The sequence below is a fragment of the Telopea speciosissima genome, chromosome 6 (assembly GCF_018873765.1).
Source record: "Telopea speciosissima isolate NSW1024214 ecotype Mountain lineage chromosome 6, Tspe_v1, whole genome shotgun sequence".
NCBI classification, from domain to species: Eukaryota; Viridiplantae; Streptophyta; class Magnoliopsida; order Proteales; family Proteaceae; genus Telopea; species Telopea speciosissima.
In genome coordinates this window covers 55,061,612-55,079,072 of record NC_057921.1, presented here as the reverse complement: position 1 = coordinate 55,079,072, position 17,461 = coordinate 55,061,612, and the positions used below count along the sequence as shown (strand labels likewise).

The following is a 17,461-nucleotide window of genomic DNA, read 5'->3' as shown; positions in this document are numbered from 1 at the left end:
TCTCCGATAACTTTCCTTGAAGCAGTCCCCGCTTCTTCAATCGTTGCAGAAAATTCAACTTTTCCCTCCAGGTATTCTATCATTCTCTCTCTTCTATTCTCTGTTCTACGGAATGCTCTCTTCTTCTGTAGTGGAAATAGTAGGACTCACTGTCCCAAAAGGGCACTCAATATCTAACCACCTACCTACCTTGGCAAAGACGTCAGCCAAAATATCATACTCATGAACCATCGAATGGAGTTTGAGAAATTGCACCCAAAAGATAACAAAATGGAACACCACCTTATCAGTTGGGATTGTGGGATCCCAAGGTTTTAGGATAACTAAATAACCATGGTAAATCTAGGGCTAGGAAAAAAGTACGACATGCATGTCATGGGCATTCGAGAATTTAACCACGAACCTATCTGGAGCCTCATCAACTAGGTGGCCGGATCTCATCAGCCTTCATAGATCTAGGGTTCCAAGCTTTAGAAAACATGTCTCTAAGATCAAAGCGATTAACAGAAGATTGGTCACAGACCCATCCCACACGACAAAAACGGAATTGGTGTTTAACAAACTGCATTTTTTGTTCAAGAATAGTAACTGCAGAAACAAGGTTTAGTGGCAGGTCCAGTTTGGTGTTAAAATTTGAGGCAAGGCTTTCAGCAACAGTCAAAGAAGACTCCACCTCAAAGGGGAAAGAAGACAGTGGGACAACAGCAGAAATTTTAGGATCCATGAAGACAGAAATGACCACCTTCACAATATCGCTAGCAAACTCCAAAATAACTGTTGGGATATCCATGCATAAGGCAAAAAGAATAGTCCCACATCGGATATGAAAAGGGATGTGAGTGAGTTAATAGGTACTTGGGCACCCTCTCCTTAACGGCTAACTTTTGAGGATAAGACCCAAGTTCCTAACAATAACACCCACAGAGATGAAACTTAGCCCTCCATAATGATGAGGTAAAGTGGAACAACCTCTAGAATCCCTCCAACTTATATAGAAGAACCCCCAAGAGAAAAGCCTGAGTAAAACATTAGACCAACAAGTCTGTAAAGAAACAAGAGCGAGAACGTTGCTTGCTCCACGTTCGCGGTAATAAAATATCCTCTTTAGAACCCTGGATACATTTTCCCTCTAACACCTTTGAATGTTTTTGCCGAATATTTGTTTTCTAATTATCTTAACTCATAGAGTGGAACAAGATCAGTATCACTAATTAATGATAGACATTAATGATGACAACAACAACAACAACAACGAGTTCCTAAATCCAAATAAACAATGATAGCAAAACCGAAGCAAGGGCATTTGGTCTAGTGGTATGATTCTCGCTTAGGGTGCGTTTCTCTGCACGTCCTAACATGTGAACGTACATGTCACACCCCCATCCCTGAACCACGGGAAATGCAATCGGAGCATACAACTACGCTCTCCAACCACCGAATCCCGATGCGATACCCAGACTAACTCATTCACAACGACGGATAATAGGTAAAAAGGAAAGGATTAATATTAATAACATCGAGTTAGCGAAGCTAGGTGATAGCATATAAAATATTATCTATTCAAGTTTACCCCTTCAAGTACAATTCGTTCTAATCGGGACTTATGTATTACCTACTATATAAATAATACATCTATCATGAAAGGAATCAAAAGAATACACCTATAATTCAAAATGAATAATCAAGTGCATCAAAAGATGGCCACCGCCATAAGTCATCTCCCGCCAAGGAACACACATCGCGAACACTCGGTCCATGCTCCACGATCTCCGGAGCCCACCAATCAACGTAACCAGCCTCGGGAGTCTCGTACTCTGTGCCACTCTGCTCGAATGTACCGCATCAACTAAAAATATGTTTCCTCGAGGAGTGAGCTCCAACGAGCCCAATGAGTGGCTAAGCCACACAAGCATACACAATAATAATAATGAATGGGGTTGTGCAAAACCATACATGATGGACGGATACCAAGGTGTCCCATACCACCAAGGTAGACCGTACATCACATACAATTACAATCATGCTACATGAATGAATGATGATGTATAGTTTTATTGTTATCCACCTAACACACAACTAAGTCGGTATAGTACTATAGCAACACCTTAGGTAGCATCCCGACATCGGTACCATAAACGGATGGTATACCGACGATGACAAACCAGTCGTCTTGAAGCTCCTTGTACCGGTCTCCACCAAGAGATATACGCAAACCCCAAGTCAAATCCCGTCCTAGCGTTCGGCCCAAAATACGGTTGGGCCCGAACTTCCCGGTGGGTATACCCGAATAACGGTCGGAACCCACGGTTTGACCGACACCTAACCCCCTCGGTAAGGGTCATAATCTTGGGTAAACATTTATCCTAGCCAGACATTCACCTATTGTATGAGTGAGGACGCATGTGCATAGGCCGAGGCCGAGTCCATAGATACCGAAATACGGTCGGCGGCTATCCTCTCGCCCCTCTAGCCCATATGCGTATACAAGTACGAGATGTGAATACCGAAGGTAGTCGGTCGGTCACCATCCCGTTTCCACCTAATGCAATGGACAACTCTAATGCAATTTCAAGTACGGTAATCTCAAGCCCAGCACCCACCGACACTTGGATCCCGCTTGAAGCCCTAGATCTACATGCCATGAGTGAGTCCATATTATGGAATCCCAGGTCCAGCACCAACCGCACCGAGTCCCATAACTAAATCAATACCATTCGCACCATAGTGCAATAAAATAAATAATATCGCAAGACAAGAATGTAAAGTCCTATCAACATCTAAACATTTATATCGTCCTATATCTTACTAATAATTATATATTATAGCACACATGCATGAATGACATTCGCAAAACACGACACACAAACATTCCATAAATTAAGACGATTGCTTAACTCACTCACATGATTCTCAGTCAATCGTCAGTACGGAGCTCTTCAAATCGGCGTTCGATGCCAAGTACACTGTCCCACGTACTAATATGCCCCGAGCCGGGTCGGTCAACCTAAAGAGAGTGTACAACGTGGGGAGAGATTAGTGCCTTAGGGCTAGAAGAGTTGGGCCCCATAAGTTATCAAACAAGGCTAAAATAGGGGGCCGACACATGCAAGAAGGCTATATCATGTGCTGTCCATGTGCTGTCCATGTGCTGTCCCTCTCGGACTTTCCCACCGGCAGATCTAGGTTCTCGGGGTAGCACTTGCATGTGCCTCCATGTGCCTGTCCCTCTCGGACCTCCCACCGGCAGATTTTTCTCGGGGTGGCACTTGCATGTGCCTGTCCATGTGCTGTTCCTCTCGAGACTTCCCACCGGAGATCTAGTTTCTCGGGGATGGCACTTGCATGTGCTGTCCACGTGCGATCTTCTTGTTCATGCCATTCCGAGAATGGTTTTGCAGCCCCAAAGTCTTGGGCTAAAATGGGGTATTCTTTGGGGTTTTTTTGGGGTCTCTTTGGCCATGAGAACAACTCCAACCAAGGTGCCATAGCACACACCCAACATGGGTTTGTAAACCCCATGATCGATTAGGTTTTCCTCCATTAAAATACATATGGAAAAAAAACTCATGGGTTTGGGTATTGGGGTTTTGAAAGGGTCTTTAATCATTGTTATTTAACACCCCTCAAACCCACACATCTACGGTCTTCCATGAGGGTTGGTAAAACCCATAAATGGAGGTAAATCCCCAACTTAGGGTTCATAAATGGAGAAGGGTGAATGGGTTTAAGGTAGGGTTAGATGCTTCATAGTTAAACATCAAGGATTTGCCATTAATGGCTCTTCTAATTGAGTAGATGGAGCACTCAAGGTGTGCTCAACCAATTCAAACCCTAGGTAATAGAATTAGGGAAAGAGAGATGGAGAGAGAGAGAGAGAGAGAGAAAAGAGACTCACCAAGGGTTGATGATGATAGCTTGTGCTCCACCATACTTCTCCCTTCTCCTTCCTTCTTCCTCTTCTTCTTTCTTCTTCTTTCTTCTTCTTCTTTCTTCTTCTCTTTCTTCTTCTTTCTTTTTCTCCTCTCCTCTCCACGATTTAGGATTGAAATGTGAGGTAAATAGTAGTTTTGGGTCTTTAATAACCCATCTAGGCATTAGGTCTTGTTTGGTTAGTCTCAAGTCCTTAGGTCCATTTGTTTAGGAGCTTGTTTGGTTAGGTATAAGCCCAAGGTCTAGTTTAAGTCATTGGGCCATTGGATCCACTTGGGCCCATGGCCCATGGTCCATGGCCCATGTCCTAAGTTCTAGTTACAATTAGAAAGAGACTAAGCTCCTAAGCCCAAGCCCATTCTAGTTCTTATGCTTATTAATGGTCATGCATAGGCATGAATTATTCGGATAGTGACTTACTCCCAATCATCGCTAAGTGGATAAGGGCGATTTAGGTGCGGGCCCGTGGATCCCTATCATAAGGGAATTCCAAGAATATGCTTTAGTGGATGATTTTCCCCCTGTCTCGGCGGTGGATCTTTCCTCGAGGACTTCCCTGTTTCGCGGTCCACAATCTCGTGTGATGGCTTGAGTATTATGACCCACGAGTTCACGAGCGTACTCCACTCTTGGTTCTACACAAAAGGTTCAAACCAGACCGGTGGTGAGATCGCGTTCAAACCGGGTTTTGGACACGGATTTAACATCCTCCCCACCTTATAAGAATTTCGTCCTCGAAATTGAGACGTACCTAGGTATCTGCATAGGTGAGGATACTTGACCGCACTTCACCTTCTCATTAACGAGATGCCCCTTTAATCAATGAGATTGCTCCACCGAACTTTATCAAAAGTTACAGTTCGATTGTGAGGATTCTTGTCCTTATAATCAAAGTTCTCTTGAGTAGCTCTTCATGTGTCAATCCATGACAAGTGATGTGGCTTTTTAGTCTTGACAATATCAATGTAGGGGTGTACTTTCTCACATCATTACGTAAAATACATTAACACACTTGCCCTCTTTGTCGAAGCGAATTACTCCCTTAGTTGGCGATACTGCAAGAAAACATAATCGGCATAGCTCTTCCATTTAGATTAAGCCGCCATGATTCGGTCCCTTATCAAATCTACTTTTCCACAAGTGGCTTGTATCAATTCAGACCTAATATTCTTTGCTAATCAACTTCCTCCCAATATAGTGGTGTTCGGAAATTTCTATTGTCTTGTGCTTTGAACGGTGTCATACCTATAGTAGTTTGGTAGCCGTTGTTGTAAACAAACACTACGAGTGAGATGTGCTCATCCCGACTACCCTTCATATCAATGACACAAGCCCCGAGCACGTCCTCTAGGGTCCGAATAGTCCGCTCTGACTTACCATTAGTTTGTGGATGGAGAACCGTGCTAAAATTCAGCAGGTGTACCCATAGCCTTACGAAAACCGCCACAGGACTTCAATGCAAACTCGGGATCACGATTAGAAATGATATCCATCTCCATGTAAGTGAGTCACATTATCCATGTATAGCTTATTCAACTTGTCCAACGGATAGATCTCCTTTATTAGGATAAATGTGCTAACTTGCTAAGCCGGTCAACAATGACTCAAACAGCATCAATACATTTAGCTATACCGGGCAATTTAGTGACAAAATCCATAATGATGTATTTCCACTCTCGTTCGGGAATAGGAAGTGATTACAATAGTCCATATGGTCGTTGCCTCTCCATGCCACCTTAACTCGCTCACCATTGGGTACACATAACCTATCCCTGAACCAGAAGGACGTTATTTTCGGACAAGGTAAAATCGATTCCTCCTGCATCTCTTCCGAATGTCATCTATCAATTTCGTAACTCCACATCGGTATGTTGGGCTTCCTTAATCTTCTCCGCCAATGAGGGTTGTCTTGTCAGAGCGGCAAATAACATAGTAGCATCATCAATTAACACTTCCACCCCATTCTTCCGGCTTCCTCTATAAGCCTCTCATTGATCGTTAGAGTGGCAAGGAAGGGTTTGTGATTTCCTACTAAGTGCATCTCGCCACCACACTGCGGCTTTGCTTAAATGGTATTGGATAGTGCCGGATAGAGGGGTTAAAACTATGCTCAACTTCCGCTCCGGGACTCGCTTAGTTATTTAGCTTAAACTAAGTTGTATGGATTTGTCCTCTAATAGTATCCACCTTACATAATGGTATAAATCAATTCGATTTAGTTAATATAAAGTCCAGTGTATATAAGGACCCGTGAAAATCAAACTACGAGCTTATACTTCTAGGAATAGAGAGATGCAACTATTTCCATATACTTCGTCCAAGATGTCTGTACTCTAAAATTTTGGGTTGAATGACACAAGGCTGTACTACTTTGCTTACCTGGCTTTTCCTATGAGGACTTTCACTTCCGATCCTCCAATACCTAACTCGACTTTAGAATGAATTAGAATATTGATGGAATCCCCTCTATTCACTCCCAATAACGGAGGGGACATTCGGGACCCATTACTCCACTCATATCTATTGTTGAGCAAGGTTTTGTCGAATCATTCATTCAATTCCTTTTGTTCTTGACGCACTTGGCTACACTAACACCCGATATAATACTGTTCATCAACTTAAATTGCTAGATCTATCATTCTCTTCCAACTACATGATATAATCCATACCTCGTAGCATCCGTCCTAAATTATCCTTTCTAGATATCCATCGGTTCGTGGGTGTATAGACATATCGAGATTTAACTACGTGCCTATATATATATTGTTTTTCACCGTCCCTTGAATCTAGACACAATTCAGGGTTTCTATTGGACAAGGTCCTGAGCGTGCCAGGCCCATACACCAAGCCAATCCCGGCATTCCGGTAGATTTACCAACAAGTCCTAAAAATGGCTCTCCGAGAGACATGTAGGGCCATAGGCTTACCCAAGGGTACTTAGGACCAATACTCAAATTTCTAGGTGGTTCCCAAAGAAAGCCGGGCGATCCATCGAGGATACGAGAAAAATGAAAGATAATTTCCCCTAATCATTAGCCTACGTAACTTGAGGTCCTACGGAGAGTCTCTCACCGATAGCTAGCTTTTTTGGTTAGGCTAATCCCAATTATCATTATATTTTACATCATTGTTCATGACTTTATCCTCATAAACCTTAGTATATATCTTCTTCCTTTTTTTTTTTTTTTGTAACTCCTAGGGTTTAGTATGTAGTTTCTCATCTTTTCTTCATTTCTAAACTGGTTTATGTTCTATGGAAGTCCCATACCTTTATTTGTATTATTAAAGCATTGTTCTATCGGCCAAAATTTATATATTCTCCCTTGTTCTCACGATTCTTGTTTGTGGATAAGGCTTTTAATATTTAACCCTAATTTAGAGTAAATCGGGTCGTGTGAACACCGAGTTAGTCCATAAGGTAGAGCATCGCTCGATACCAAACTGTCACACCCCATCCCCGAACCACGGAAATGCAATCGGAGCATACAACTACGCTCTCCAACCACCGAATCAGATGCGATCAAGACTAACTCATTCACAACGGCATGATAATAGGTAAAAAGGAAAGGATTAATATTAATAACATCGAGTTAGCGAAGCTAGGTGATAGCATATAAAATATTATCTATTCAAGTTTACCCCTTCAAGTACAATTCGTTCTAATCGGGACTTATGTATTACCTACTATATAAATAATACATCTATCATGAAAGGAATCAAAAGAATACACCTATAATTCAAAATGAATAATCAAGTGCATCAAAAGATGGCCACGCCCATAAGTCACTTTCCGCCAAAGGAACACACATCGCGACAACACTCTGGTCCATGCTCCACGATCTCCGGAGCCCACCAATCAACGTAACCAGCCTCGGGAGTCTTGTACTGTGCCACCACTGCTTCGAATGTACTGCATCAACTAAAAATATGTTTCCTCGAGGAGTGAGCTCCAAGCGAGCCCAATGAGTGGCTAAGCCACACAAGCATACACAATAATAATAATGAATGGGGTTATTGCAAACCATACATGATGGACGGATACCAAGGTGTCCCATACCACCAAGGTAGACCGTACATCACATACAATTACAATCATGCTACATGAATGAATGATGATGTATAGTTTTATTGTTATCCACCTAACACACAACTAAGTCGGGTATAGTACTATAGCAACACCTTAGGTAGCATCCCGACATCGGTACCATAAGCGGATGGTATACCGACAATGACAAACCAGTCGCTTTGGAAGCCTGCTGTCGGTCTCCACCAAGAGATATCGCAAACCCCAAGTCAAATCCCGTCCTAGCGTTCGGCCCAAAATACGGTTGGCGCCCGAACTTCCGGGTGGGTATACCCGAATAACGGTGGAACCCGCAGTTTGACCGACACCTAACCCCTGTCGGTAAGGGTCATAAATCTTGGGTAAACATTTATCCTAGCCAGACATTCACCTATTGTATGAGTGAGTGCGCATGTGCATAGGCTAGAGCGAGTCCATAGATACCAAAATACGGTCGGCCGGCTATCCTCTCGCCCCTCTAGCCCATACGCGTATACAAGTACGAGATGTGAATACCAAGGTAGTCGGTCGGTCACCATCCCGTTTTCACCTAATGCAATGGACAACTCTAATGCAATTTCAAGTACGGTAATCTCAAGCCCAGCCCACCGGCACTTGGATCCCGCTTAGAAGCCCTAGATCTACATGCCATGAGTGAGTCCATATTATGGAATCCCAGTCCAGCACCAACCGGCACCGAGTCCCATAACTAAATCCAATACCATTCGCACCATAGTGCAATAAAATAAATAATATCGCAAGACAAGAATGTAAAGTCCTATCAACATCTAAACATTTATATCGTCCTATATCTTACTAATAATTATATATTATAGCACACATGCATGAATGACATTCGCAAAACACGACACACAAAACATTCCATAAATTAAGACGATTGCTTAACTCACTCACATGATTCTCGATCAATCGTCGATGCGAGCTCTTCAAATCGACGTTCGATGCCAAGTACACTGTCCCACGCTAATCGCCCCGAGCCGGGTCGGTCAACCTAAAGAGAGTGTACAACGTGGGGAGAGATTAGTGCCTTAGGGCTAGAAGAGTTGGGCCCCATAAGTTATCAAACAAGGCTAAAATAGGGGACCGGCACATGCTGACAGGCTATATCATGTCTGTCCATGTGCTCCATGTGCACGTCCCTCTCGGACTTTCCCACCGTGAGATCTAGGTTCTCGGGGGCACTTGCATGTGCTGTCCATGTGCTGTCCCTCTCGGACCTCCCACCGGCAGATTTTCTCGGGGTGCACTTGCATGTGCTGTCCATGTGCTGTCCCTCTCGGACTTCCCACGGATCTAGTTTCTCGGGGGGGCACTTGCATGTGCCTGTCCACGTGCGTCTTCTTTGTTCATGCCATTCCGAGAATGGTTTTGCAGCCCCAAAGTCTTGGGCTAAAATGGGGTATTCTTTGGGGTTTTTGGGGTCTCTTTGGCCATGAGAACAACTCCAACCAAGGTGCCATAGCACACACCCAACATGGGTTTGTAAACCCCATGATCGATTAGGTTTTCCTCCATTAAAATACATATGGAAAGAAAACTCATGGGTTTGGGTATTGGGGTTTTGAAAGGGTCTTTAATCACTGTTATTTAACACCCTCAAACCCACACATCTACGGTCTTCCATGAGGGTTGGTAAAACCCATAAATGGAGGTAAATCCCCAACTTAGGGTTCATAAATGGAGAAGGGTGAATGGGTTTAAGGTAGGGTTAGATGCTTCATAGTTAAACATCAAGGATTTGCCATTAATGGCTCTTCTAATTGAGTAGATGGAGCACTCAAGGTGTGCTCAACCAATTCAAACCCTAGGTAATAGAATTAGGGAAAGAGAGATGGAGAGAGAGAGAGAGAGAGAGAGAGACTCACCAAGGGTTGATGATGATAGCTTGTGCTCCACCATACTTCTCCCTTCTCCTTCCTTCTTCCTCTTCTTCTTTCTTCTTCTTTCTTCTTCTTCTTTCTTCTTCTCTTTCTTCTTCTTTCTTTTTCTCCTCTCCTCTCCACGATTTAGGATTGAAATGTGAGGTGAATAGTAGTTTTGGGTCTTTAATAACCCATCTAGGCATTAGGTCTTGTTTGGTTAGTCTCAAGTCCTTAGGTCCATTTGTTTAGGAGCTTGTTTGGTTAGGTATAAGCCCAAGGTCTAGTTTAAGTCATTGGGCCATTGGATCCACTTGGGCCCATGGCCCATGGTCCATGGCCCATGTCCTAAGTTCTAGTTACAATTAGAAAGAGACTAAGCTCCTAAGCCCAAGCCCATTCTAGTTCTTATGCTTATTAATGGTCATGCATAGGCATGAATTATTCGGATAGTGACTTACTCCCAATCATCGCTAAGTGGATAAGGGCGATTTAGGTGCGGGCCGTGGATCCCTATCATAAGGGAATTCCAAGAATATGCTTTAGTGGATGATTTTCCCCTGTCTCGGCGGTGGATCTTTCCTCGAGGACTTCCCCTGTTTCGCGGTCCACAATCTCGTGTGATGGCTTGAGTATTATGACCCACAGTTCACGAGCGTACTCCACTCTTGGTTCTACACAAAAGGTTCAAACCAGACCGGTGGTCAGATCGCATTTCAAACCGGGTTTTGGACACGGATTTAACAGTACATGTGATAGCCAATCACCTGTCCTATTTTTTATATTTACAATAGGAGGGTATTTTATAAAAATAATATTAACCGACTGTACCTGCCTTGACACAGGAAGGGTGAAACGACCTCCAAGGGTCACACAACCTAGTGGCTATTCCCACTTGAACCAAAACATAATTTTTACCAAAGGTTTATTGTGACCTTTTAGTTCAAATCACAATTAAGGTGGAGCAAGGTGAAGAACACCGAATCTCGGACTAGTAAAATTCATATCCATGGAAAAGAAATAAATATAGGAGAAGAATTCTTTATATGGAAAACGAAATCTATTTATCTCGATTATTTCACAAGGTAAAGAAAAAAAAAAATAGTCATTTGCCTCCCATAATATTATTAGTAATTAGAAGGATAAAAAACGATTTAAGAACATAAAAATGCTCTTGTAAGTCAAGTACACCAGGGGGTTTAAAAAATTGGATCGGATCTGTCGATTCGGGCCGATCTTGATCATGTCCAATTTGGATTGAGTCGATCTTGTACAAAACTAGGGTTTAGGGGTTGTTTTGCCGATTTTTGCCAATTCTAAATCGATTCAGATCAAAATCGATTGAACCAATCCAGATCCCAATCCTTGTTCTCAAATCCTAATGGCTGATGGAAACCTATTCTAATAGCTAGAAGAAATCGCTTCTTTAAAATTTGGGTGTGGTTGAAGTTGAAGTTGCCAAGGCGAGGAAGAAGCACTATAGAATATAATTAACCTCAATGAAAGTAGATGAAATAGAAAAAAAAAATGTTTCTTGCCTACCAATGGAATTCTATTGTAAGAAAAGAAAAAAATAAAAAAAAAAAACGTCTGATTTATCAATTCTTAATCAAATTTCAGAGTGAATCAAATGAGGTCTTAAAAACAAAATAGTGAAGAGGCCCTTGTTGCAGTATGTTTGGGAATTGAGCTCCTCTCTAAGGAATCCAACATGCCCAGGGTGCATCCAACTGTTGAATTGTGTTGCACACATCTCTAGGCATGCACCGAGATATGTGTGGCACGATCCAACCCTTGGATGCCCCTTGGGCGTTGACCACCCTGGAGAGGAGCCGGATCCGTCTGTTTGTGTCTAGGTGCAGTGTGCACTCTCTTTCACAAAGTTCTTTTTTCCAAAATATATAAGTAAGGAGAAAATACGCTACTTGGTCTTGCTATACATGCTGCCCTTGCTCACACGGGTGTGCGAAATGACTGACACACCTTTGGTCATTTTTGGGGTTAGTGGCTGCGATGGTTATTTTGCACGTCCCTATGTCAGGGTGGACAGCATTATCTTTCTCATATAAATATTTAAATTAAAAAATTATTGTACTTGCATGAAAAAAATAACATAAAAAATAACCCCAAGAAAATTCTATTTTAAATTTAAAAAATGCTTCCAACCCCGAACATGTTGGAACACTACCAAATTTTATTTATTTTTGGTAAATTTGCAACACTACCAGATATGGAAATGAACTTAATTATATATATATATATATATATTATAGGCTAATTTGACAATGGGTTCAGTGAACCCAATTGGTTCTCAGCTTTATATAATCTCTCATTACGGTTTTGGTGATCGGAGTATCTCTGAGAAAGGGAATTGGGATAGAAAAGTTAGAAACCGGCCATATCCACTGTTACTCTGAAGCGTCATTCAAGCCGTAGATATAATAAGAGAAACGAACGGCAGGGATTGAATTGAGTTATTTGGAAGTTACGGTCCTGCCGGGCAGCTCGGCAGCAGAGGATCCAAATTCGTGATTACCAGCGATCTGTGTGAATGAACCCCTTACATCCCAAAACCCTACTCTTTCTCTCTTTAAATCCCTTCGATTTTTTTCTCATTTTCCCCAAAACTGTTGTGTCTCGTTTCTCTTTCTCTCTATCAATTGTCGACCCTCACATTGTCGCTGCCGGAGAGAAAAGCTGCACATATTCTTGACCTTTCATGGGAACTAAATTTCTGATTATTTAGTCTGGCAGCAATTCTATGGTATTAAGCCGACTCTCAAATGGCTGGTTGTTGCAGTTACATATACCATGGAGTGGACAGATTAAATAATATGAAGTTAGTGCCCATGCAAAGGGCAAAAATACTTGTGCTACTACCCAGAACAAGCTTCGGAAGATTGAATCAATGGGCTGTTGCAATTTTACAAACAAGATTTCGGAGGAGATTTGTATAAAAAATGTGAGTAAACTTCAATTCTATGTAGGTTTAATATAAAATTATCAAGATTTTGCTTCTCATTAATGCCCATACAAGGGTCAAGAATTCCCGTGTGCTACGCTACCTGGGTGAATATCTTTCATTTGTTTGAGTATTAGAGAGAAAGAATCTAGAGTTTGTTCTTTGCTGAGTTTACCTTGTTGATTCCGATTTTGGTTGGTTCCTGGCTTTCTGGTGTCATTTCTTTATTGTTTTGTGAGAAAGCAAGAACCCATCTTTGTTCTGAATCAAAATAACTATTGTTTTTTTTTCTTTCTCAGAGGAATTGTGGAAGAAAAGGGTCCCGAAAGGCTATCGATTTGGAAGAGTAACTTCTGCATCAGTGTACCTTTCATTATGGAAGAGTAACTTCTGGCTTCATATATTATGGTATAACTTAAAACAGTGTCGGTTCGGACTTGGCCAGTCTTAGCCCGAAACCTCAATTTTGGCCCGATCCGTCATCAGGGCCAAATATCTCAGCGCAGACCCTGTTTGGACTCAAGACGGATTTGGGCCGAGGCCAAACTTGCGCCCTTATACGCATGGGGAGGGAGAGGGATGGGAAATTACCAAAAACACATTTATCTTAAAAGTTGGTAAGTAATATATATTGGACAAGTAAGTGTGATTACAATAATGTATTGTAATTGGCCTGGTTACAAACAGCTTTACCCTTTTCTAAAAATGTGTAATGGTTGCAGGCATGAACCATACATAGTTTGCGGAGAAAGTTCTTCTTTACCCATTATAAAGGGTTCACCCATGAATCTAAGGTCATCATTACTTCTCCTTATATGTTAAAGGCTCGAAATTCTGTCACTGTTCTTTATCCCCCATCCAAATGCAATGGTCCTATTAGTGAAAGAATTCCTCCTTCACCGTAGCTTAAGGAAACTTGCATCCTTAGCAGTTATTGTCATTCATTATTAATGATCTTGACATGCAAGTGTGTTAGTGCTCTGTTGCTGAAGGTGAGTATTGAACCAGGTATTTTTTTACAACCCCAAATGTAGAGCTGAAATTTGTAATTATCTGTTCTGAAGTTGGTTTCAGCTAGTTCAGAGTGATGATTGAGTAGAAGAATGGAATAACATACCAAGAACTTTTTTCCTGCCTTATTATTGAATGGCACAAGCAGAGGACCTTAAGTTGAAGTGATTCTGTATTCTGTTGTGTTGTTGATGGGTTTGATTGAACACAGATGGAAGTGTGTCAGCACCTAACTGACCAAATTTTTAACTGGATTGGACTAAAATCTATTTTATTTTTTGTATACTCAAATCTCAGATTTAAGGTTGTGAAGCCTAAAATCCACATTGGCATGCCATGTGTATAAATCATGCATATAAGCAAGATTCAAGGCCTTATGTAATTAAATACACTATTAATTTCCATATTGTAAAGTCCAGCTGCTGCATTGGGTAACTTGCTAAAGAATTCTGTACATGTGGGATTCTCAACAGAATTGCTTCAAAATTTCCATGAGTCGATGCATGCCGAGTGATTGGACCATTGAAATGTCATTGTGTGATTAGTTGAGTTCCTATACTTGTTCCAATCTTGAAGTGCAATGATCATATCAGTCACCTTGGCTCTTACACCACGACAACAATTCGCATGGACGGTTGTCACAGCATTAAAATCTCTGCTGTCAATGCAGAATCCACTAAAATGGATGATGTCCATGAATCTCACTTTGAGCCCCAACTGTTTAAACACACCCTCATTCTTCATTTTCTCGAGCATATGCTGTTCGTTCATTGAACTGTTTCTATTTGCATACCAGGAGTCAAACAAAGCAATGGTCTTGTTGTTTGGTCTGACGAAGTAGAAACCAGTGTTGACGAGGTTTTTTTGTGACCATGGGTCGCCATTGAAAATATCAGTGCTAAGTTGGAAATCCACATCTTCATCCATGCTCAACCTCTTGAAAGGATCTCTCAACCACATTACATCTGTATCCTATGACAAAGATGGAAATGGATTAATGAAAGGTTAACATGAAGAAGTTGAACAAATCATAAATAAGATCAATTTGTACATGAAGGACAGCAATTATCTGAATTTCTATCCTGCATAATGAGGACCAAGAAGCTTCTTCCAGATTGATGGACATAAAGGAGGGTATTGGGAAGGCTCATATTTGAGGGCCTAAGGCCCTAGGAAATCTAAGATTCACACAGAGCAGTGTCAAACAGGTACAGGCAAGCAGAAAAACTGAATTCTTATTGGTTCATCTTGAATTTTGCAATTAAGCACCAGTAATGGTTGTCACTGGAAATCAAACAATGCCACTGTTACATATTGGATCTATAGTCATAGTCCTGGCTGACCTGGTGTTGGTAAATCTACAGAATCATATCATTGATTACCAATATTGTTTCTGAAATCATTTGCAATAATCCACTTTATCCCAATAAGAGAAATTGACTCCTTCACCCCAATCAGACAAATTCTTACTCTGCAACCAAGAAAGTACTAAATCAACCATCATCTACCTAAAAGGGCAGAGGTTGAAGGTTATATACCAGCAACGTCTGAAGCTGCCTCTCCCATATTCCCCCTATATAAAGAACAGAGATTTTCACACATCTTAATTATATCAAACAAGCTCCTGAAATGTCTTAGCTAACTGTATATCCTTCTCTTCTTGTAAGTTTTTATCCTCTGACCTGCTCTCATTAATCTTTTTCTCATCTTTGTACCTAGTATGTGATTTGATGTAAATGTTATTTCTTATTGTATACAAGGACTCAAATAAAGCAATGTTCTTGTTGTTTGGTCTGATGAAGTAAAAAACCAGTGTTGAAGTGGTTAATTATTGACAATGAGCTGCCCGTTGTTAAAACCATCACTGCTGAACTGGAAATTGACACCTTAATCTAAGCTCAACCTCTTGAAAGGATTTCTCAATCACATTACATCTATGTATCCTATTGCAGAGATGGAAAGGGATTACTGGAAGACTTAAATTGATTGAATGGTTAACATCAAGAAGTTGGACAAATTATAAAAAAGAGGACTAAGAAACTCCATGTTGTTGGATGCAAAGGAGGGTAAGCTTCACACACAGTATTGTCAAACAGGTACAGGGCAAGCAGGAAAACCGAATTTTCAACTTGAATTTTGCAATTAAACACCGGTCATGGCTATCATTGGAAATGAGACAATGCCTCTATTACATTTGTTATTGAATCAATAGGCATAGAACTGACTGACTTCTTCTTGTGGAAAAATCTATAGAATCAAATCATAGATTAACAATATTGTTTCTGAACTCCAGTTGAAATAATACACTTGATCCCAATAAGGCAAATTGGCCCATTTTAACCCAGGTAGACAAATACCTACTCTGCAACCAAAAAAGTACTTAATCAAACATCATCTACCTAAAAGGGCAGAATATTTTATAACCCCCTAACCTCTGAAGCTTCCTCTCCCATATTTTCCCTATATTAAGAACAGAGTCTTTATAGACCCAAAAAAAGAACAGAGTCTTTTAACCCCTATATTCCATATCTTAATAAAATCAAATTCCTGAATTGTCTTGCTTATACTTTCCCTCCTTAAAGAATCTAGCCATTTTGATTGATGAAATACACATCATTTCAAAAGAAATTAAAAGGGGGAAAACCTAAATTAATCCAATCACTCTCTCTCTCTCTCTCTCTCTCTTACACACATATGGTTATTAGAAAGATTAAGCTATCATAGTAGGTAGTATGATGATAAACATACCGTGAAAATGAAGCTGTAACCACGTCTGAGGATATCACCAAGGAATTGAACTCTTGCCCACATCATCTTAACAAAATTCTCAGACATGAAGAGCCCTTCTCCACTGAAATCAACTCCATCTGTTACAAGTTTGTAACAGTGAAGCCGTCGGAAATTGCAGCGGTCAAAGGACGTTTGATCAACTGCAACAAGTAGAAGGTTATCGAGCAATGGTATTGTATCTTCTCCAAGCCAGAAAGCTTCCAAGAACAAATCCAACATTGTCATTCCTCCAGGGTTATCCCCTTCAACATAAGCTTTGTTTATCATAGCAATTATCAAAGTCTTATTCTCCATTGAAGCTTCTTCCAAAGCTGTTTCAAGATCATCTTTTGGAGCATTCATGTTGTTCTAAAATCCCACAGAAAAAAAAAAAAAAAAAAAAAACCCAAGTCAAAATTTCAATTTTTTGTGAAATTGAGTAACAAAAAGAAAGAGATTGTGAAGATGCTTACCATGTTTGATGGGCAATCACAGTTTTGGAAGAAAACCTTGGAGATGGAAGTGGTGGAGATACAAACATACAAAACTCCAATAAGGAAAAGAGAGAGTGCTGTGATGTTTACAGCGTTTCCTTTCTCAGGGTAACCCATTTTTTTCCTTCTTCTCAGTGACTTTCTATGTTAAGTTTCAATTTACTACTTCCTTATAAATGGAGTTTCCTTAGACATGAACGTAACCTGCTATTGACTACTACTCCTGTTTCTATTAAAAATGTAATTTTTTTTTAAGATTTTTGTATTTGAAAGTTAGAAGTTATCTCAATTAATAAAATCATAAATTCGAAGTCTCTTGCCACCTGTATAGGTGCATGGCTACAATTGGGTC

At 40.8% G+C, this 17,461-nt stretch overlaps 1 protein-coding gene across 1 annotated transcript; it reads right to left on the bottom strand.

The window, feature by feature from the left end:
• Positions 1-14,290: 14,290 nt before the first annotated feature.
• On the bottom strand, positions 14,291-17,122 carry LOC122664398 (uncharacterized protein At1g28695-like). Its single transcript, XM_043860194.1, has 3 exons — positions 17,089-17,122; positions 16,595-16,984; positions 14,291-14,818 (listed from the first exon to the last, which is right to left on the bottom strand). The coding sequence occupies exons 1-3, from the start codon at positions 17,089-17,091 to the stop codon at positions 14,327-14,329; spliced, it is 885 nt and encodes a 294-aa protein (XP_043716129.1). The 5' UTR covers positions 17,092-17,122; the 3' UTR covers positions 14,291-14,326.
• Positions 17,123-17,461: the final 339 nt, after the last annotated feature.

Bases quoted from the DNA above. Each gene is read 5' to 3' on its own strand.
- LOC122664398 (XM_043860194.1), bottom strand. The intron at 14,819-16,594 runs GTATGTTTATCA...TCTTTGTCATAG, and splicing joins GTTACAGCTTCATTTTCACG to GATACAGATGTAATGTGGTT.